Below are 24,149 nucleotides of genomic sequence, written 5' to 3' on the forward strand. Positions count from 1 at the left end.
GTGAGCACATTTAGTTTGCTGTAAACAAAATGCAGAAATCCAACATGGGCAGGAAAAGCTGCAAAGGAAGATTGAAACCTGCAGAGGGGCTGAGAGATCGGGACTGACAGGAGGCCATCAGGCCTGGAGGGAAATTAGAACAGGATGGGGAAGAATACTTGAATAGAGGAATTTCACGTCCAGCTGCTCACCATTCAGAAATCGGCTGATTTTATAAATTTCCAACTAACAATTTATTAATTATACCTATTAATTTTACAGACACAGAACACATATGACTCAAAACACACAGTAAAAAAAGAGGATATTGCTGTGTTAAGCAACAAAACAACAAGGTTCTGGTTTATACAATCTCCTGAAATAACTGCAAAGCTACTAAATATTAGCAGCACATAGTCAAGATGTTGCATGGCTGTAATGCAGTTTAGAGTGGGGCTGCTTGGATTGACATGAGATTTACAGCACAGGATCGAGACATCCAGTCCCGTCTGCTCTGTGCCGGTGCTCGTACTCTGAATTATTGCACACAATATCAGCTTGCTGCATATGCATTTGAACGTATGTTCCACAAGAGTATTGTCCTGCATTTCTGCTGGTCACCGGCACTGACGGCAGTCTGCAGCTTTGGGAGCTGGTGATTAGGAATGATCCTTCCTTACAGGCTTGCACTGTTGGAAAGGCCACAAGATCTTTGAAAATGAGGAACCACACAAAATTACTGTGTGGGTGTGAATGTTTGAGATACATCCTAAATCTACTTGCTTGTGCACTTTCCTAATACTATTTACAACATCTGTTACAATTGATAGGAATCTGCCTGTGTAAATACTTTAATGGCCACAGGTACCAGAATCGAGACAGCTGGTATGGTCCAGTGGGCTGTGGTCAACATTTGCTTCAAGAGGCAGTCTAACGGCATGGTGTGACAGCAGTTTAAGATTAAAAGTGCTAAGTTTCATGTAACATGAATACTACATTATTCAATGAAAAAGTTAAAAAAATAAAAAATCTAATAAAAAATCAGTATCAAGCCTAACAAATCCATTAGAAAACTAAGCACTTTGTTTATCCAGTGAGTGAAGGTGGGCAGGGTACTACAAGAGGTACCGAATTAAATGGGATAAACGGAATCTCGGTAAGGATATCATAGAGGCAGGAATGGATGGTTCTGCCGACAGAGTTAACTGGGGAAAGGTAGTATGGAGCTGAATGTTAGTGCTGGGATAAACTAAAGATCTTATTTCAATACTAAATAAATTGTGTATTCCATGTAATATCCAGAAATGGATCCAAACTTGTCCCAAGTGGTAACTGCAAACACAAACATCTCTTCTTCAGTGAAGCAGCTGTCCAAGCTTACGGCCCACTCACTGCTCCTGTGACTTTCGGTTCTAGGCAATTCTGTGTCTCTCTTCTCTGAAATAGAAAATATTATTATTTTAAAGCATGCTACATTGGTGCAGGAGAGTGCAGTACTTGCACAATCCTCACTGATATGACTTGACACAAATTATGCATTTCACCATATGTTTAGACATACAGATGACAAGTAAAGCTAATCGAATCTTAATTTTATTCACAACATTTAAAAAGTAAATGGAGAGAAAAGATTTAGAGGGATATGGGCAATATGTAGTCAAATGGGACTCGCTGAAGTGGGAATGTCGCTAGACATGGACCCTTTGGGCTGAATGGCCTGTTTCCTTGTTGTATGACTCGATGACTTCCTGACTCTGACATAAGGAATAGAAGAATCTGGAATAGGCCATTCAGCCCCTCAAATCTGCATCAACATCCATCAATGATAAATTTGCTATCATTTCAAAGAATGTCCCTGTTTTTCCAATTAATGCTACAGAATAGTTTCGGTTCAGCTGAGAGAGCAGAGGAGCCCACAGTTCTTCAAGATTCAAGATTGTTTAATGTCACTTCCTCCACACAAGTGTAAAGTGAACAAAATAATTGTTTCTCCAGATCTGATGCAGCACAAAAAGAACATAGAAGATAACAAACATAATGATAATACTAAAAAAACACACAATAAATATAAATACATAAGAGCGCTTCTATAATGCAGATTGATTGTACGTCCATAAAGTGATGCTAGAGTTCACGTATGGTGACTGACAGTGGTGGAGTTGGTGGGTGCAGGTGTTGATCAGACTTACTGCTTGGGGAAAGGAATTGTTCTTGACTGTGGTGTTCTTGGCATGGTTATGTACATAGCCTCCTCCCTGATGGGAGTGGGACAAACAGTCCATGAGCAGGGTTGATGGGATCTTTCCTGGAACCTTTCTGTGTATATGTCCTTGTTGGCGGGTAGGCTGGTGCCGGAGATGCAGGCAGATGTAGCTGAAACTGAACATGCCTGACTGTGCCATGATCCCAGAATTCTGTGCTGAAGAATCAGCCTAGACTCTTGCCCCCATTCTCTGCAGTCAGCAGTGACTCTGTGACCTTTCCATTCTGTTCAGGGACCTTTACCAATGGGAAAATTAAACAAAATACACAAAACTCTGGAGGTCAGGCAAACAGTCAATGCTTTGGACTAAGACCCTTCATCAGGACTGGAATGGAAGGGGGAAGATGCCAGGATAAAAAGGTAGAGGCAGGGAAAGGAGGGAAGTTGATAGGTGAAGCCAGGCGGGTGGGAAGGTAAAGAGCTAAAGAGGAAAGATTCTGATAGGAGAGGAGAGTGGACCATAGGAGAAAGGGAAGGAGGAGGGGCACCATGGGGAGGTGATAAGCAGGTGAGAAGAGGTAAGAGTCCACAGTGATAGATAGATGGATAGATAGATAGATAGATACTTTATTCATCCCCATGGGGAAATTCAACATTTTTTCCAATGTCCCATACACTTGTTGTAGCAAAACTAATTACATACAATACTTAACTCAGTAAAAATATGATATGCATCTAAATCACTCTCTCAAAAAACATTAATAATAGCTTTTAAAAAGTTCTTAAGTAGTTTACTTAAATACATTAAATACAATCAACCCCGGCACTTTAACATATCTTACTCCTGGCGGTTGAATTGTAAAGCCTAATGGCATTGGGGAGTATTGACCTCTTCATCCTGTCTGAGGAGCATTGCATCGATAGCAACCTGTCGCTGAAACTGCTTCTCTGTCTCTGGATGGTGCTATGTAGAGGATGTTCAGGGTTTTCCATAATTGACCGTAGCCTACTCAGCGCCCTTCGCTCAGCTACCGATGTTATACTCTCCAGTACTTTGCCCACGACAGAGCCCGCCTTCCTTACCAGCTTATTAAGACGTGAGGCGTCCCTCTTCTTAATGCTGCCTCCCCAACACGCCACCACAAAGAAGAGGGCGCTCTCCACAACTGACCTATAGAACATCTTCAGCATCTCACTAAAGACATTGAATGACGCCAACCTTCTAAGGAAGTACAGTCGACTCTGTGCCTTCCTGCATAAGGCATCTGTGTTGGCAGTCCAGTCTAGCTTCTCGTCTAACTGTACTCCCAGATACTTGTAGGTCTTAACCTGCTCCACACATTCTCCATTAATGATCATTGGCTCCATATGAGGCCTAGATCTCCTAAAGTCCACCACCATCTCCTTGGTCTTGGTGATATTGAGACGCAGGTAGTTTGAGTTGCACCATATCACAAAGTCCTGTATCAGTTTCCTATACTCCTCCTCCTGTCCATTCCTGACACACCCCACTATGGCCGTGTCGTCAGCGAACTTCTGCACATGGCAGGACTCCGAGTTATATTGGAAGTCTGATGTGTACAGGGTGAACAGGACCGGAGAGAGCACGGTCCCCTGCGGCGCTCCTGTGCTGCTGACCACCGTGTCAGACCTACAGTCTCCCAACCGCACATACTGAGGTCTATCTGTCAAGTAGTCCACTATCCAATCCACCATGTGAGAGTCTACTCCCATCTCCGTTAGTTTGTGCCTTAAGATCTTGGGCTGGATGGTGTTAAAGGCACTAGAGAAGTCCAGGAATGTAATCCTCACAGCACCACTGACCCCATCAGTGGGGAATAGAAGCTAAAGTTAATCTTTATTTTATTTGCATGCCCACACTAAAGAGTGCAACACACTTTACTCCATTTACAAATTTCCATTTGCACTTCTTCCTGACTTCTAGATCAATCACATTTCTCCCAAATCTCTACCAATTTACCCATTATTTTCCCTTCATTACTTTATTCCAATATTGATTCCTTCCGAGATATGACTAATGCATTTATATGATACCGTTAACTGTAAAAATGACCTTCAAAACTTCACAAAATTCACAAAATGCTGCTTGTGACACAGGGCTATAGAGAACATAATTATCAATTATCTGTCTGCAATGTTTGTGGAGGAATTTTCTCTGGGGAGTTAGCTTCGACTTACAAATTATTTAATATTGATGATAAGTAGGAATGATCTGTAAATATTTTATGATGTACCTGCAGCTTTCCTGGTCAAGCTGTCAATTTGTTCATCTGCTTTTAATTTTATCATTTTAGTAGTTATGCTTTAATTTTTGGACAATAACCTGATGCCAAATTGTTTCCAAAACTGCCCAGGTGCATGATTCTCTTTAGCGTACAGGATTTGAATCATTTGAACCCAGAAAAATTGAATCTCAGAATGAGTTGTGCAGTGTGCCTTTATCAGAATTCTTTCATCACCAGTTACTTGCTGGATGCTGCCTGACCTGATGAAGTTTGTGTGATGCTCAAACTTTCCAGCATTTGCAGAATCCCATGTGTTAGAGGTTGAACGGTTTAGGAGGATATTCAAAGTTCAAAGTAAATTTATTAACAAAGTAAGTATATACCACCATATACAACCCTGAGATTTGTTTTCTTGCAGCCATTCACAATAGCACAAAGAAATACAATAGAATCAAAGCAAAACTACACACAAAGACTGACAAACAACCAATATGCAAAAGAAGATGAACTATGTAAATACAAAATATAATAATAATAACGGACCAAAATAACAAAATTTCAAAAAACATTATGTACATTCAAACGCACACGTACTAACACTACCCAGGACAGAAGGAGGAAGAGGAAAAACAGACATTAAAAGTCCACACAAAAGTCAGATACAACTTCTTAGGATATACTTTAATCAACAAAAACAGGATTCAGCACTCCACGCAGGCATATGCAATTCTGATAAGATGTACACGCCACTAAAATTAAAGTCCAACCCAGAAAAATAAAGACATTGTTCCTGTAGAAGAAAAGGTTAACCAGTGATAGGACGTGACCCTCCATGGAAGACATCCCACGATCTGAGCAGAATAAATGTGAACGCCTGGCTCAGAGTGGGAGACCTCTTCCCAGAAACAGAAGGTTTCCTTGTGACAATACAGGGTCGGGTGGTTAACACAAAAAATTAACAAAAATACATAACAAAAAAAGAACAAATTCAAGATGATAAATGTGGAGAATGCCAAGAAAAAACAGAAACAATCCAACACTTAACAAGATCCTAAATCAGTTTAACTCAAACTTACACAGCATCATTGATCAAAATCTTGCTTTAAAATACAAACTCATAAAAGAAATCATACCTTAATATAAATACAAGCCTGATCCAGTTTTAGAGTCAGAATAGCACAAATTATATTATGACTGATCGGTTATTACAGAGAGGACAATCCACAATCACTGACCGGATATTATAATACAGGATTAACAAGCAGGAACAATTTACGTTATAGATGTTATAGATTTCAAACGCACATAACTTACAGAAATCAATATGAAAGAAACAGAAATGTGTTGAATTAAAAGAGGAAATTGAAAGACTATGGAACATGAACGGGCTATATATTGTTCCAATAGTAATATCTACAACTGGTATCATCCCAAAGTCACTACACAATAGCTTTAAACAATTAGCAATATCTAAGTAAATCTTCAGAAAGCCACAATACTAAACACCAAATTTCCCAGTAATTTAAAATGAGTGAGCTTGGCTATGCCCATGTGCTTGACTGAGAAAAAAAGTTGTAAGATTTTTATAATAATAATAATAAAAATAATTAATACTGAGAACACAAGCTGTAGAGTCCTTGAAAGAGAGTTCATAGGTTGTGGAATCACTTCAGTATTGGGGTGAGTGAAGTTACCCACGATGGTTCAGGAGCCTGAGTCCCAGTACGCTGAGCATTGGCACTCCCCAGAGTTGTGTGCTCAGCCCACTGCTGTTCACACTGCTGATGTATGACTGTGTCACAGGATTCAGCTCAAACCATGTCACCAAGTTTGCAATTGACACAACAGTGGTCGGCCACAATGATGATGAGTTGGAGTACAGACAGGAAATGGAGCAGCTGGTGGACTGGTGTGAGGAGAGCAACCTAAGTCTGAATATGGACAAGACCAAGGACTTCAGGAAGGTGCAGATGAGCCATCCCCCTCTGCAAATACATCACTCCTCCATAGAGAGAGTTAAGTGCACAGTTCCTGGGAGATCACATCATAGATGCCTCACCTGGTCCCTTAATATCACCACCATGAACAAGAAGACACAGCAGCACCTCCACTTCCTAAGGAGATTGAGGTAAGCAAGGCTCCCCCTCCCATCTTAACTGTGATTTACAGGAGCACCATTGAGAGCATTCTGACAAGCTCCGTCTCCACCTGGTATGGGAGCAGCCCAGCATCAGACTGGGTCTCTTTGAAGGACTGTGAGATCATCGGTGTCTCCTTACCATTCATTGGGACCATTTAACAGGAACTCTGCGTACACCGAGCCATTAGTATTATCAAGGATCCCACCCATCCATCCAGCATCCTCTTTGACTTTCTACCATCAGGCAGGAGACTCCGATGCATAAAAGCAAGAACAGTCAGGTTTATTCCCCAGACCATTAGGCTTCTGCACTCAGTCACATTGCATTCAAAGTGTCACCGGTTAATCTGTTCTATACCCGACAATATTTATTTTCTGCACTTTACTTTGTTTATTTATGTGTGACTCATCTGTAGATTTTATCCTTACTTTCATAAGTTACTGTGTGTTATTTGTATGTTATGTTTACTGCTTTACACCCTGGTCCAGAGAAGCATTTCCTCATTTGATGGTATACATGTATATAGTTAAAAGGCACTAAACTGTATTCTGACTTAACTTGTCTCGATGGTTGAGAGTTAATAACTGTTCCAGAACTTGATGATGTGGGATCCAAGGCTCCTGTACTTCCTTCCCGATGGCAGCAATGAGAAGAGAGCAAGGCCTAGATTGTGTGTGTCATTGATACTATGGACCAAATGCAGGCTGATGTGACTTGATCAGGTAGACAACTTGGCTGTTATGGTAGGCCTGTTTTTATGCTGTATAGATCTATGACACCGACTGTTGTAGTGCTGGTCAATTAGCCTGATATCTCTCTCAGTTGAAATTCTGTGAAATCTGATACTCCAGTAATCAAGTTCAAGTTTATTGTCATTTCAACCATATACATGCATATTGCCAGTGAAACAATGTTTGTTTGGATCAAGGTGCGCAACACAGTACATATAACTCACACACAACACACAAGTAATATTGGATGAAAGTTAATCTCTCCTTCTGGTAAAAAAAAATTCCCTCTTCCTCTATTCCCCAAACTGGCCTTTTACCATTTCTCATCTGCCTATCACTTCATCCTTCCCTTTCTCCTATGCTACACTCTCCTCTCCTATCAGATTCTTTCTTCTCCAGCCTTTGACTTTTCCCACTCACCTGGCTTCATCTATCACCTTCCAGCTAGCCTCCTTCCCCTTCTCCCACCTTTTTATTCTGGCATCTTCCCCCACTTCCTTTCCAGTCCTGACGAAGGGTCTTGGCTCTTTCTTCCTCTCTGTAGGTGCTGCCTGACCTGCTGAGTTTCTCCAGCATTTTGTCTGTGTTGTCCTGGATTTCCAGCAACTGCAGACTTTCTTGAGTTTACATAAAGTAATATTACCACAAATAAAATAACAATAGACAATAGGTGCAGAAGTAGACCATTCGGCCCTTCGAGTCTGCACCGCCATTCTGAGATCATGGCTGATCATCTACTATCAATACCCGGTTCCTGCCTTGTCCCCATATCCCTTGATTCCCTTATCCATGAGATACCTATCAAATAATAAAGTTTGAAAGTAAACAACATTACACGACTGGCGTTTCAGACATGGTGAGACCTAGGTGGTGGCAGGGAGTTTGGTAGCCTCACAGCCTGGGGGAGGAAACTGTTTCCCATCCTGACAGCCTAGTGGCCGGATTACATGAATGCATCTTGCATTATCAAGTTGAGAAAATAAACAAAGAAGGTCATTGACTAACGAAAGCTGCAGAATAAATTGAACTCTCATTGCTGCATTTTTTCGGGCAGCTCTGCCAGCTGTACTGAAACCATTGCATTCATTTCCTGCCGCGGAGGGAACTCACTGCTTCCTCATTAATACTCTTGCTGCCACGCACTTTACCAGTCACTCTTAACTCTTAAACTTGAAGTCTGTTGCAACTTGTACAATTCTCCTTCACGTGGTAAGTTCCCGAAAGTAGAGGCTGCAGAAGTAAGTGATAACTTCCTGGAGGAGGTTCTCTGTCACATCTGTTGTAACCTCAGAAACATCTCTCACAACTATTGCTCAAGACTTCCTCAGCTAGTCCTAGCTCTGTTGGAAGACCATCAGCTTTTTCAGATAAATGTTCAGAGACAGTCTGAAATCCCATTGCTCATGTAACCACTGTATTGAGGAAATATTGCATTATTGAGGAAACCTTGTTTTAGCTGAGGCATTAAATCAGGAACCTCAACAACCTTCTCAGTGCAATGAAACACTCTCTCTCCATTTGTAGATTTCAAAGTTCAAAATACATTTATTATCTATCCATCTACACACACACACACACACACACACACACACACACACACACACACACACACACACACACACACACACACACACACACACACACACACACACACACACACACACACACACACACACACACACACACACACACACACACACACACTACCCTGAGCTTCATCTTCCGGGCAATCCCAGAAAATACAAAGAAACACAACAAAATCAATGACAAAACACACATACACACAAGCTGGACAGACAACCAATGTGCACAAAACAACAAACTGCAGTAAAAAATCAAAAAAACAAACAAATAAGCAAAAAGGAATAAATACCAAGAACATGAGATGAAGAGTCATTGAAAGTGAGTCCATAGTTTGTGGGAACATTTCAGAAATGGACCAAGTGAAGTTGAGTGAAGTTATCCCCCTAGTTCAAGAGCCTGATGGTTGAGGGGTAATAACTGTTTCTGAACCTAGTGGTGTGAGTTCTGTGGATCCTGTACCTTCCTCCTGATGACAACATCAAGAAGATGGTTGCTGGTTTCCTGAACAGCGCTCCATGTAGATATGCTCAATGGTGAGCAGGGCTTTATTATGATGGACTGGGCTGTATCCATCACTTTTTGTAGGATTTTCCATTCCTGGATTGGTGTTTCCATACCAAGTCATGGTGCGGCCATTCAGTACACTCTTCAGGATGTATCTAGAGAAGTTCGTCAAAGTTTTAGACGACTTGCCTAATCATCACAGACTTCTAAGAAATTAGAGGTGCTGCTGTGCATTACATGCTGGACCCAGACAGACCTGATATGGAGAGAGGAGTTTTCCAAGCTGGAGACATGGGAGACTGCAGATGGTGAAACCTGGAGCTGGAGCTGGACTGGAGATGGTGAACAGAGGATTTAAGAGTGTTAAGCAGCATCTGTGGGGCAGTGTGGGGTCAGGAATTGTTGGAGTTTCAGGTCAGTCTTGTTCTCTCTAGCTGTTCTAGCAGTGATTCATTCCTCAGCCAACTCTCTAACAGCTTTTTTGGTCATTGCTGTGTTTGGATCTTACAGTGTGTAATCTGCTGTGCTGTCTTATACAGTGTAAAGTGAGTGTGTTCCCGATATATTATGTTGTAGAGGTTGCTCATTTGGGAAGCCATAAGGCCCAGCTCCACATGCACTCTCTGCTGTGTCTGCTAAGCTGAAAGGGCAGGACATTCTCCTCTACCTCAGAGGATTGAGCCATCCTACCAAATCCTCTGCTACCTCTTTCTTATACAATATTGCCTAATGGTGAGTCTCTCAAGAGATCGAAATACAAAGGTAGAAACATGAGATCTCCACAACTTACAATCTCCCAACAAAGTTACTCAGTGTCCTGACTTGTAAATACCTCTCAACTTTGTCATCACCTCTGGCTCCATCATGGGCACTGGCATCCCCAACATCGAGGACATTTTCAAAAGGTGATGCCTCAAAAAGGCAGCATCCATCATCAAGCATCCCATTACCCAGGACATGCTCTCTTCTCATTGCTACCATCAGGGAGGAAGTACAGGAGTCTGAAGACACAAACTCGACGTTTTGTGTCCTTATTATGGAATAAAATGATTATCTGCAAGTCCAACAAAAAATTGAAATTTCAATTACAACAGTGGGTATTTGCTAAAATATAGTTAGTGAAGATCCTGAAACTTGGGTGTCATTGCTGCTGTGTTCCATGCCTCTGAGTCAAGATCAGGATCAAGATTCAAGATTGATTCATGTCATTTCCCGTACACATAAATATATAAGTTAGCTAATATACATAGATTGATTGTCCATCCATAAAGTGACACTAGGCACAGGAGTATCTGTAACCTAAGGTGACTCCGACACGAAATGGTAAAGTAGTGCTGGTTGGTGGTGTGAAGGGGTTCATCAAATCATACTTTAATTTGTTTCAAGTTTCAAGATTCAGGATTGTTTAATGTCCTTTCCAGTACACAGGTGATAAGGAGAACAAAATAATTGTTACTCCAGATCCAATGCAGCACACAAAAAAAACACAATGAAATAAAGAACACAATAATAAAAAAAGAATGAATATAAATACATAAGATAGCACAATCCACATAACTATTTACTATTTATTTTGGAGCTGCAGCATGGTAACAAGCCCTTCTGGCCCAAAGAGCTGATGCCACCCAGTTATACTCATGTGACCAATGACTCGACTAACTGATGTAATAGGTAACACCGTCGGTGATCGAGATCCAGTTCCCACCACTGCCTGTAAGGAGTTTACGTGTTCTGCCTGTGACTGCGTGTGTTTCCTCTGGGCAGTTTGTTTCTCCCCAAATTCCAAAGACATACAGGTTAGGGTCAGTAAGCCGTGGGCATGTTATCACGGTGCCAGAAGAATGGTGGCAATTGCAAGCTGCCCAAAGAACATCGCAAATGATGACACAAATTACTAATTTTATTGTATGTTTTGATGTACATGTGACAAATAAAGCTAATCTCTAAGTATATAAGATTAGACCTTAAAGTTGTAGGGACAGAGTTATGCCATTTGGCCCATCGATTCCTCTCCGCCATACCATCATGGCTGATTTATTATCCCTCTCAACCCCATTTTCCCGCCTTCTCTCCATAATCTTTGATACTTTTACTAATGAAGAACCTGCCAACCTCCACCTTAAACACCCCCAATGACTTGGCCTGCACAGCTGCCTATAGCAATGAATTTCATAGATTCACCAACGTATGGCAAAAGAAATTCCTCCCCCATTTCTGATCTAAAGGCATGCTCCTCTATTCTAACATATCAGGCACATTAGGGCTGCTTTCCACTCTTCCACTCATTGTCAATGTAGCTCAGCCAAACGGGAGATCCTGTAGCCAACCGCCCAGGAGAGGCAAGACATCAACTGAGATCAGGACTTCAAGGGTGGAGGCACCACATTAAGGATGGGAACAGGGTGTTCTGATTAGCATTCACCAAGATGTAACACTGAGCGTCATAGGAAGTGATTCCTACCTGTGGTCATCAAACTTTACAACTCCTCCCTCGGAGTGTCAGACACCCTGAGCCAATAGGCTGGTCCTGGACTTATTTCCACTTGGCATGATTAACTTATTATTATTTAATCATTTATGGTTTTATATTGCTATATTTCTTCACTATTCTTGGTTGGTGCGGCTATAACGAAACCCAATTTCCCTCGGGATCAATAAAGTGTGTCTGTCTGTCTGTCTGGGATAAGGGTTGATCTTGAGGTTGTGGATGGGAATAGTGTGTTCATGGCACATGGAAGGAGGGCGAGGTTCTGGGCCTGAGGAAGAGCCACCATTAAAGGCACGTTATGTCATTTAAACAGGAGTTTCATAGCACCGGGGGCTGTGAAGGTAGATCCTCTTTAATCAATGCTTTAGCAAGCTCACATATGAAACACCCTTTGCATCACCATCTGACATGCAGGGGTGAGATGGCAGCTACTGCACAAGATTGAAATAAGTTGTAGAAAACTTGTAAAATCATTCAGCTCCATCATGGGTACTAGCCTATGTAGTATCCAATACATCTTCAACCAGCAGTGCCTTAGGGAGTCTGTGTCCATCACTGAGGACCGCCACCACCCAGGAAATGAACTTTTCTCATTGTTACCACTGGGAAGGATGTACAGGAGCCTGAAGACACACACTCAGTGATTCAGGAACAGCTTCTTCCCCTCTGCCATCCAATCTCTAAATGGACTTTGAATCCTTGAACACCATCTCACTACTTTTTTATTTCTAGTTTTTAGCACTGCTTATTTTAACTTATGTATTTAATAATATATATACTTAATGTAACTCAGTTTTACTTATCAAGTATTTTATGCACTGCTGCCATAAAGTTACCAAATTTCATGACATATGCTGGCGATATTAAACCTGATTCTGATGCTGAAACCAGACTTGGGATATTGTGTTCACTCCTGATTGCCTCATTATAGGAAGGGTGTAGAAGTGTTAGAGCGAATGTAGAGGAGATTTACCAGAGCTAGGCTAGACAGCATGTCTTATGAAGATTGGTTGAGTAGGCTAGGGCTTTTTCTCTTCGAAGCACAGGAGAATGAGAGGTGACTTGATGGAGGTGTACAAGATGATAAGAGGCATTGATTAAATGGATAGCCAGACTCTTTTTCCCAAGGTAAAAATGGCTAAATATGAGGGATATAATTTTAAAGTAATTGGAGGAAAGTATGGGGGAATGTCATAGTTAAGTTTTTAACACAGAGATTGGTGAGTGTGAGACACACTGCCAGGGATGGTAGTGGAGGCAGATACATTAGGGACATTTAAGAAACTCTTAGGTGATCACATAGATGATAGAACAATGGAGGGTTATGTGGGAAGGGAGGTTACATTGATCTTAGAACAGGTTAAAAGGTCAACACAACATCATGGGCTGAAGCTCCTGAAGTTCTATCAATGGTGCATTTCACATGTGGGACACTCATGTCAACCTAAGGTAGGCCATGGGATAGAACTGATCCTTTCTGAGCTCCTCCAAATGTCAAAATGTCAAACAAGTGAGGAGCTGGAGAGATCACACACCTTGTGAAACTTTAACAAATCTCCAACCGCCATTACAGAGTGCTTCAATTTACCACTGAGGCTACGTGGTGTAAAAGAAATATGCTTACAGACCAATTTCTGGGCAAGATCTTGAGGAAATTTCCACTGCTTACCTTAATGACTGGCTTTGCCTGGATGGAGGATCTGAAAGAGATAGATAGCATCTCAGCAATTGCTTTGGTACGTTGGTGTGAATTAGTTATTTAGAGATACAGTGTTAAACAAATCCTTCCAGCCAATGAACTGCACCGCCCAGCAACCCGCCTATTTAACCCTAACCTAATCACAAGACAATTTACAATGACCAATTAACCTACAAACTGGGAGGAAGCACACATGGTTCCCAGGGAGAATGGTCACACGGCTTACAGATGGCACTGGAATCGAACTGTGAACTCCGGAATGCCCTGAGCTGCAATAGTGTCACGCTAACCACTATGTGATTAAAGCATTAGACCTGAGACTATAAGACACAGGAACAGACTTAGGCCACTTGACTCATCAAGTCTGCTCCACCATTCAATCATGTCTGATGTTTCTTCCAAGCCCATTGTCCCGTCTTTTCTCTGTAAACCTTAACCCTCTTACCTATCAACAGCCCATCAATGTCTGCCTGAAATATATCACATGACATGACCTCTGCAACATTCTGTGACAAAAGTTCCACTCATACACCACACTCTGGCTGACAAAATTCATCTTCATCTCTGTTTTAAAGGGATGTCCCTTTATTCTGAGGCTGTGCCCTCCGGTCCTGAACTCCCTCACTAATAGAAATATCTTATCCACATTCAATCTATGCAGATCTTTCCGTATTCTGCCTATTGTGTCTGTGCACAACTACATATATATTAAATAAAGGCATGCACGTGGGAGATGGCTTTAACTGGTGTATTCACATTGCAGAGAGAGAGAGAACAATGTGCATGGGTAGAGAACATAAGACCATGAGATCTAAGACACAGGAGTAGAATTAGCCATTCAGACCATTGAATCCACTTCACCATTTCATCATGGCTGGTCCCATTCAACCTCATGCACCTGCCCTGTCACTATATCCCTCGATGCCCGACCAATCAGGAATCCATCAACTTCCACTTCAAATATACCCACACACTTGGCCGCCACTGCAGTCTGTAGCGGATCATTCCACAGATTCACCACTCTCTGGCTAAAACACATTCCTCCTTAATTCTGCCCTGAAAGGTCACCCTCCCTTCAATTTTGAGGCTGTGCCCTCTAGTTCTGGATACCCCCCCCCCAGAGGAAACATCCTCTCCCCATCCACCTTCTAGTCCTTTCAACATTTGGTAGGTTTTAATGAGATCCCCCCGCATTCTTCTAAATTCCTGTGAGTACAGGACCAAAACTGTCAGTCACTCCTCATATGTTAACCCCTTCATATCTGGAATCATCCTCGTGAGCCTCCTCTGGACTCTTGACCCTGACGTTGGGTGCTGCTTGTGTGGAATTTGTAGATTCCCCAGTACCTCCCACATCCCAGCAATGTGGAATTGCCCCCAGTGCTGTGGGGAGGTAGTGGAAGGAGGAGTTGATGGGAATGTGAGAATAACATGGGATTTTAATTTTTCATTTTTATTTAGAGATATATCACGGTAATAGGCCCTTCTTGCTCAACAAGTCCACACCACCCAATTGCAGCCGTGAGACCAATGAGCCTACTAACCTGCATGTCTTTGGAAGGTGGGAGGAAACCGGGACACCCACACAATCACAGGGAAAACATACAAACTCCTTACGGTTAACAGCATGGACTGAACCCTGGTGCTGGGACAGTAAAGCACTACACTACCATGCCGTCCATAGTCAATTTGAAATTTTGATTTTATCAGTTTGAAATTTTGGGCTCAAGAGTGAGGGGAACACAAGTGGAAATTTTTTTTTCCCCTTCAGAGGGTGGGGAACCCGCAGAACCCACTGACTTATCCCTACTGCCCTCTCTGAGTAAGGTAACAATGTGAACCATTCTTCTGGTAGTTCACCCAAGGTTAACAAAAGATTAATGCAAGATTGTTCAAGAAGAAATGGGATTGGACAGGTCGATAAATCGAAAAGGTTTAGAGGGATATGGGCCAAATGTAGACAGAAATGACTAGCTTAGATGTAATGGCCAGTTTCCATGCTGTTTGACTCAATGATTGGTGTAAATGGGGGGTTGTTGAGGACTTGCTAGACAAAAGGACCTTTATCTGTGATATATTGGTCTCTGAACACGGAACATGGAGCACTGACTCAAAGCACGGTTATACTCTTGTGATTGAACAATATTAATTTGGCCGAAACTTTCAACCTGTGAGCAAATCAATTGACTAAAACCCATGAAAATTTAGGTTGAAACTCGGACAGCGGGTGTTAATAAGAATCCTAACACACACAGAATGCTGCAGGAACTCAGGAGGCCAGGCAGCATCTATGGAAAGGAATTCTGGGTTCCTATGTCTGCAGAATCTCTGGTGTTTATCCACAAATAATAAAACTCTGTCACCTCGGTGGGAGTGCAGTTTTACACAACTTGTAATGTTAAATATTAATCTTCAATGAATGTGAGTTTTATAAAATGGAGGCACATTATTTATTGATAAATATGTAGAACTATACTGATGTCTCTCAGTTTTACCATCTTCTGAGTGAGATGAGATGGGAGAATATTCAGAACTGTTTTTCTTAGTTCACCAAATTAAATCTGTTGAAAGGAGCCTGAACAGGTTGAATTTAAATGATCTGAAATATGTGCTGATTTGCACAAGACATAGGAGCCCATCGAGTTTGCCTTGCCATTCCATCGTGTCTGATTTATTATCCCTCTCAACCCCGTTCTCCTGCCTTCTCCCCATAACCTTTGACACCCTGACTTATCAAGAATCTTTCAACCTCTGCTTTAAATATATCCAATGACTTGGCCTCCAGAGCCATCTGTGGCAAAGAATTCCATACGTTCACTGTCCTCTGGCTAAAGAAATACCTTCTCATCTCTGTTCTAAAGGGATGTCCTTCTATTCCTGGACTCCCCCACATAAGGAAACATCCTCTCCCATCCACTCTATCTAGGCCTCTCAATATTTGATACGTTTCAATGAGATCCACCTTCACTCTTCTGAACTCCAGTGGGCACAGCCCTGAGCGATCAAACCACCTCATACATTAACCCTTTCAGTCCCAGAATCATTTCTGTGAACCTCCTTTGGACCCTCTCCAATGCCAGTACATCTTTTATTAGACAAGGGGCCCAAAACTGCTCACCACACTCCCAGAGCAGACAGGCCATTGCACTGATCCACAAGAGTAGATTTGTTTGAATCGATCTGTTTCTGCATGTGTTCATTTTTAAGTAGACGTCAGGATGTTTCCTGATTGCTTGGCTCCCACGTTCATGGCTTTGATTTTCAAATGGAGATTCAGGATATTGGGCGTAGTGGTTATATGACACTATTACATCTCATGAAGTTATCGAGTTTGGAGTTTAATTTCAGCACTGCTTGTAAGGAGTTTGTATGCTCTCCCTGTGAACCTCTGGGGGCTCCAGTTTCCTTCCACAGATGTAGTGTTAGTAGGTTAATTTGTCATTGTAAATTGTCCTGCGATAAGTCAGGGGTTAAATAGTTGGGATGCTGGCTCGGTGGACTGGAAGGGCCTGCTCTGTGCAGTGTCGCTAAATTAATTAATAAATATTGCTGTTGTGGTGAGAGACTTACTCCTCCCTCTGTAGGACAGAGGGACACAGGGAGTGACAGTTCTGAGGGTGAGGGGAGAGACTTACTCCTCCCTCCATGGGATGGAGGGACACAGGGAGTGACAGTTCTGAGGGTGAGGGGAGAGGCTTACTACTCTCTATATGAGATGGAGGGACACAGGGAGTGACAGTTCTGAGGGTGAGGGGAGAGACTTACTCCTCCCTCTGTAGGACAGAGGGACACAGGGAGTAACAGTTCGAGGGTGAGAGGAGAGACTTACTCCTCCCTCCATGGGATGGAGGGACACAGGGAGTGACAGTTCCGAGGGTGAGGAATAAAACAACATACATGCTCCCATTGCTGGAAAAGCCCCAAAAACTGATGTTTACAAGTGTCTGAATTAATTTATTCTGTCGTGTGTCTTTAATTATTTGCAATCTTACCTGATAACTCATTTTCATAGATGTGCTTTTTAATCATGTAAATCTTAACCAAGACAAATGAGACAACTAGAAATATTCCTATTCCAGCTCCCATCAAGGCATACTTCATTTCTAGAAAAGAGCAGAGAGATGATGAATGATGAGGGGGTGCCGATTCTCCAATCACACTGACATGTTTGACCTCACAATTCAGCACTTTGTCACAACAAAACACTTGCAGCTATCTGCAACTGCATAACCAGGATACTTCTCAACAAAGAGAAAGCTTGTTGGGATTGTGGCCACTTCATTCTGTACCTCCCATACCTAATAAAGTGGCCACTGAGTGTATGTTAGTGGTCGCTGTAGACCACCCACTTCAAACTTTAACGTGCTCTATGTTCAGAGGGGCTCTCCTGCACACCACCGTTGTGACGCGTGCTTGTACGCTCTTTGCTCACTGCCGCCAGCAGGCAGAAAGCACAAGAGCCTCAGGACTCGCAGCACCCGTTTCAGGAACAGTTGAACCATCAGGCTCTTCCCCATCCACTGAGATGTTCCTACAACCAATGATCTCACTTTAAGCACTCGTTATCTCATTATCTCATGTTCTCATTATTTATTTATGTTTGCATTTTCACAGTTTCATGTCTTCTGCACTCTGGCTAATCTTTCATTGATCCTGGTTTTAGTTACTGTTCTATAGATTTGCTGGGTATGCCCGCAGGAAAATGAATCTCGGTTGTATGTGGTGACATATATGTTCATATATAATAGAACATCACAGTACAGAAACAGCCCATCTAGTCCATGCTGAATTAATTTTCTGCCTAGTCCCATCTCTCTGCACCTGATAGCCCTCCATACCCCTCCCTTCCATGTACTTATCCAAACTTCTCTTTAATGTTGAAATTAAATCCGCATCAACCACTAGCACCTGCAGCTCATTCCACACACACCACCTCTATGTGAAGATCTTCCTCCCTCATGTTCCCCTTAAATATTTCACACCTTTCCCTCTGAACCTATGACCTCTAGTTTTAATCTCATACAACCTCAGTGGAAAAAGCCTGCTTGCATTTACCTTATTATTCCCATCATAATTTTGTATACCTGTATTAAATCTCTCCTCATTTTTCTGCACTCCAAAGAGTAAAGTCCTAACTCTATTCAACCTTTTCCTATACTTAAATCCTCAAGTCCTGTCAACATCCTTGTAAAACTTCTCTGCACTCTTTCAATCTTATTGATATCTAGTATATTTCCCTTTCCTTCCAGTCCTGAAGAAGGGTCTCAACCCAAAATGTCGACAGTTCATTTCCATGGATGGCGCTTGACCCGCTGAGTTCCTCCAGCATGTTGTATGTGTTGTTTATTGATAACTTTCTGGTAGGTTGGTGACCAGAACTGCACACAACACTCCAAATTAGGTCTCACCAATGTCTTTTACAGCTTCAATATAACATCCCAACTCCAGTGCTCAATACTGTCATTTATGAAGGCCAGTGTGCCAAAGGCAGCCTTAATGACACTATCTACCTGTGACGCTCTTTCAAAGAACTTTGAATCTGTGTTCCCAAATCCCTCTGTTCTACCACACTCCTCAGTGGCCTACTACTGAGGTAAAGTGGAATTTCTTCTGCCATCATGGGGACAGAATTTCCTCTTCAATAGATATAAAATCTCAGAATGTCTGGACGTGTCCACAACATTGTTTGTGGGAATTTGCTCTGTTTCCTGCACTGGAATGTTTCAGGAGGAATTTCATTGGATGTGAAGGATTGCAGTTTGTCTACAAGGGAATATTTCCATCTTTGACCATGTCACAGTTCCACTCACAATTTTCAAAGCAAAATTAGAAAATATGGAATTTAATTAGATTTGAATGAGTAGGAAAAGGTTTGGGCTGTGGCCTTTCAGAAGCATGGAGGGATTCTAATAGCAGATATTCCCTTGACAGAACTGGAAGAGGAAAATTCGCCAAGAAAAAAAGTTAAGCATTCAGGTACAGATAATCTACTACCCAGAAAAGTGAATGCCTCATAGGCCTGATTTTATTCTCACAAATCAATGAATATGTTGTAAAAAAAGATCACTCCCTACTTGTACATAGTTTTTCCTTTTGCTTGTTTTTTCTTTCCACTCTTTTCTATGTGTATACCCCAGATAAATACTTTGTGGAGATTTGTGATATATATGATATATATGTACAATGTCTGAAATACATCTTATGGAAATGTTTGCTTGATGATGAACTTCAATAAAAAATAAATCACAAAAAAAAGGAAAAAAAAGTGAACTCAGGCTGGAAGGAGTATAGTGGGAAAGACAGATCAAAGATGTGAACACAAGAGATTGTGCAGATGCTGGAAATCCTGAGCAACACACGGAGAAAATGCCAGAGGAACTCAGCAGGCCAGGCTGCGTCCATGGAGGAGAATAAACAATCAACCTTTTAGCATGTGACTCTTCATCAGGCCAAGAAGGCAGAATAAGGAGGGGAGAGGGGAAGGAGTACAAGCTGGCGGGTGAAACCAGGTGAAGGGGAAAGTGAGCAGGTAGACTGAGGATACTCACCAATTTCATCACCATCCTTGGATGTTCCATTGGCAGATGCTTTTGTTGTGAAATAATCTGCAATACAAAAATGTTAAATGAGTTACAACATAGCAACCATGGTAATTATTCGTTGACTTTTCTATTAACGGCAATTAGAATATAGGTTAAAAGGTCTTCCTTGCAGTTCAATGAGCCACACAAAGGATCTAATCAAATTTCCTAATTCATTAATTTTTCTCTATTCACAAGTATTACTAGGACACTGAACTAGCTCCAGACCCCTGAGAGTGTGATACGTTCACACCTGAGGGTGCTTGAGTGTCAAACTGGGTAATGCATACCCAACATGCTTAAAGATAAAGGTTAGCTTTATTTGTCACATGTGCACAAAACATACTTGCGCCAAATCAAATCCGTAAGGATGGTTCTGGGGGAAGCTGGCAATTTAAGGATTAGAGATCCATCCTTGTCCCAAACTATCTTCTGGTGCTTAACCTCTCTGCATCCCACCCCAAGCAAAGCTCCAAATCTCCCTCCCCATCTCACTGGGGCCTTTTACATCTATTATTTCTGACCTGTGTTCTATCTAATTTCCTCTACTTACAACTTGGAAAGGTTCCTTAAGAACATTTGGGTAGACAAAAGACAACAATCTTCCTCTAGTGCAGGTGCATAATGCAGTCATGTAGTGTACTACAGAGTCACCCACAGGGCACCAGTCTAAACCACCCCTGACCCTGAAACTGGGTACACAGGCCTCACATGGCAACGGTCTGAAAGGTCAAAGGACTTTGTCAAGGGTCCATCCAAGGTCACAAATATCCTTTGATTTAAATAGATAAATTCAGACTTTGGTGAGGCCACATTTGGAAAATTGCTTGTAGTTCTGGTTGTGCCTTTACAGGAGGAAGTGGAGGCTTTGGAGAGGGTGCAGAAGTTGTGTACCACAACGGTGACTAATCTAGAGTGTATGAGAGGTTGGACACACTTGGAATGTTATCTCTGGAGTCTCAGAAGCTGAGGGGCAAGTGACAGCAGTGTATCACATTATGAGAAGCATAGGTGAGTAGAACGAGCCTCAGAATGGAAATGTCAATTAATAGAGGGCGTTCATAGTGGGAGAAGGAAATGTGAAAGGAGATTATTGAGGCATTTTGTTATACACAGATGGATAACTGCTTGGAATGTGGTGTACTGTTCTACTGTTGCTGTGTTCTAGACTGACATTTGGGAAGAGGGTGTAATCAATTTGGAATGCACCCCTATATTTACAGCCTAACTCTAGATATGGGAAATACTTGACCATACTATCAGATTTAACTCTAACAGTGGAGAATCATTCTAAGCATGGCTGTCTTGAGAAATCGGTCTCTATTCAACCATTGCCATGTTCTACGTTCTAATTAACAGGTCCGTCATGGGGCTATTCAAAGTCCAGACTTTTATAGGCTTTTATTAGCAGCAACGATAGGCTTTTATTAGCAGCAAAACAGAGCACGTCATCTCGGAGACTGAGGGGGGAGCAGTGCCTCCAATCGCCTTTATACAGGGGTCTGTGGGAGGAGCCACAGGAGCAGTCAGCAGAGGGGCGTGTCCAGACAGGTATACATAGTTTATCACAATCACATTTCGTTACCTCCAGCTTCATCCTGCCCCCTACTTCTTACCTCCCACCACAATCCTCACTGATTTGATGTGATGCAAATGACATATTGTATTTTATGTTTTATTGTACTTGTGACAAGTAAAGCTAATCTTTAAAATCTTTTGCTGCAGATACAAGTTAATTTTCAGTGATTTCACGTGCAGGCCCTTCAGAGCAACAACTCTTTTCAGTCTTTCCCCATTTAAAAATACTCGCCTTTCCATTTGTATTAAGCTCAACTTCAAGTTTATTGTCATTCAACTGTGCACATGTATATAGCTAAATGAAACAATGTTCCTCCAGAGAAAGGTGCACAACACACACACAACACATAAAGTGATATTACCACAAATAAATTAACAAATAATAAAATATATTCCAGAAGATTGACATTTTGCAGAAGGTACATTTAAAGCACGCAATAGAACCATAGAACCATAGAACACTACAGCACAGTACAGGCCCTTCAGCCCTCCATGTTGTGCCAACCCAAATAATCCTTAAAAAAAGTACTAAACCCATACTACCCCATAACCCTCTATTTTTCTTTCATCCATGTGCCTGTCCAAGAGGCTCTTAAATACCCCTAATGTTTTAGCCTCCACCACCATACCTGGCAAGTCATTCCAGGCACTCACAACCCTCTGTGTAAAAAAACTTACCCCTGATGTCTCTCGTAAACTTCCCTCCCTTAATTTTGTACGTATGCCCTCTGATGTTTGCTATTGGTGCCCTGGGAAACAGGTTCTGACTGTAAACAATATGTCTATGGTTCTATGGTTCTAATAGATTAGCTCTTTCACCGCAAGACTGGCATTTCCCTGCCTGTCTCTACATGCCTGCACTTTACAACCCACACTGACTCACAGCTCTGTCTGTCAACACACGGATAGCTCTAGCTCATGTACACACACCAAGCTCGCCAATTTCATCAATTTTGCCTCTAACCTGTCCACCCTGTCCTTAAGTTCAATTGGGCCATCTCTGACACATGCTTCCCCTTTCTTGATCTCTCCGTCTCAATCGCAGAAGACAAACTGTTAAGCGGCATCTTTTATAAACCTGCTGATTCCCATTGTTATCTGGACTATAGCTCTTCCCAGCCTATCTCCTGTGAAAATGCTATTCCCTTTTCTCAGCTTCTTCACCTTTGCCACATCTGTTCTCAGGATGTGGCTTTCCATTGATGTCCTCCCTCTTTAAAGAACATGATTTCCCTCGCTCAACTGTTGATGCTGCCCTCTCCCTTATCCCCCTCATTTCCCATACTTCTGCGCCACCACTGTCATAATAATAATATTACTGAGCAACCCATCAGCCTCCACATCCAACGTATTATCCTCTGCAACTTCCTCCATCTCCGAAAGGACCTTAGCACTAAACATATCTTTACCCACTCTCTTCACGATCCTCTTCACTCTCCTGCAACTCCCTTGTCCATTCATCCTTCCCCACTAATCTCCCTACAGGCACTTATCCCTGCAAGCTCTGAATGGTGAGGGAGGAGGTGAATGGGTATACTTGCTCATTCACCTCCTCCCTCACCTCCATTCAGAGCCCCAAACAGTCCTTCCAGGGGAGACAACACTCCACCCGCCAGTCTGCTGGGGTTGTCTATTGTGTCCAGGGCTCCCAATGCAGCCTCTTCTACATTGGTGAGACCTGTGGTAAATTGGGGGCATGCTTTGTCAGACACCCCCACACCATTCGTCACAAGCGGGGTGTCCTGGTAGCTAAATATTTTAATTCCCATTCCCATTCCCATGCTGACGTGTTGGTCCATGGCCTCCTCTTGTGCCAAGATGAGGCCGCTCTCAGGGTGGAGGAGCAACACCTTATATTCCATCTGTCCACCCTCCAACCTGATGGTATGAATATCGATTTCTCCTTCTGGTGAACAAAATTCCCACCCCACCCCTCTTCATTCCCCACTCAGACCAGTTACTTCTTCTTGCCTGCCTATTACTTCCCCCTGCGCCCTTCCCCCTCCTTCCCTTCCTTCCATTTCTCATTCTCTTCTCTTTTCAGATTCTTTTTTCTCCAGCTCTTGAACTTCCTTACCCACCTGGCTTCATCTATCCCCTTCCAGTTACCTTCATCCCATTCCCCCCACTTTTAATTCAGGCAACTCCCCTCCCCCTTCCCTCTCAGTCCAGAAGGAGGGCCTGAAATATGGACTGTTTACTCTTTTCCATAGATGCTGCCTGGCCTGCAGACTTCCTCCAGCATTTTGTGTGTGTTGCTGTAGTCCCCTCATCTGGTTCATTCATCCAGCACCCGTCTCTGCAACATTCCCGGTTTCTCAATCAAAAGTGTCCCTTAATCCCTGCTCTATTTCCGATCCATAACTAATCCTCAGTCATCTAGGTATATCTCCCCCACCCCCCCACCCCAGTCTT

The 24,149-nt window shown here is 42.4% G+C and overlaps 1 protein-coding gene across 2 annotated transcripts in view; it reads right to left on the reverse strand.

Moving 5' to 3' along the window:
• Positions 1-209: 209 nt before the first annotated feature.
• LOC140714401 (transmembrane protein 273-like) overlaps positions 210-24,149 on the reverse strand; it is a 41,330-nt gene continuing 17,390 nt past the window's right edge. For both annotated transcript variants that reach the window (XM_073025658.1, XM_073025661.1), the window contains exons 2-5: positions 20,124-20,180; positions 17,568-17,678; positions 13,546-13,576; positions 210-1,416 (exon numbers count right to left, since the gene is read on the reverse strand). In XM_073025658.1, the coding sequence (XP_072881759.1) occupies positions 1,392-1,416; positions 13,546-13,576; positions 17,568-17,678; positions 20,124-20,180 (224 nt within the window). In that variant the 3' untranslated portion in view covers positions 210-1,391. The remainder of the gene's footprint in view (positions 1,417-13,545; positions 13,577-17,567; positions 17,679-20,123; positions 20,181-24,149) is intronic.

Source organism: Hemitrygon akajei, chromosome 21, assembly GCF_048418815.1.
Source record: "Hemitrygon akajei chromosome 21, sHemAka1.3, whole genome shotgun sequence".
NCBI classification, from domain to species: Eukaryota; Metazoa; Chordata; class Chondrichthyes; order Myliobatiformes; family Dasyatidae; genus Hemitrygon; species Hemitrygon akajei.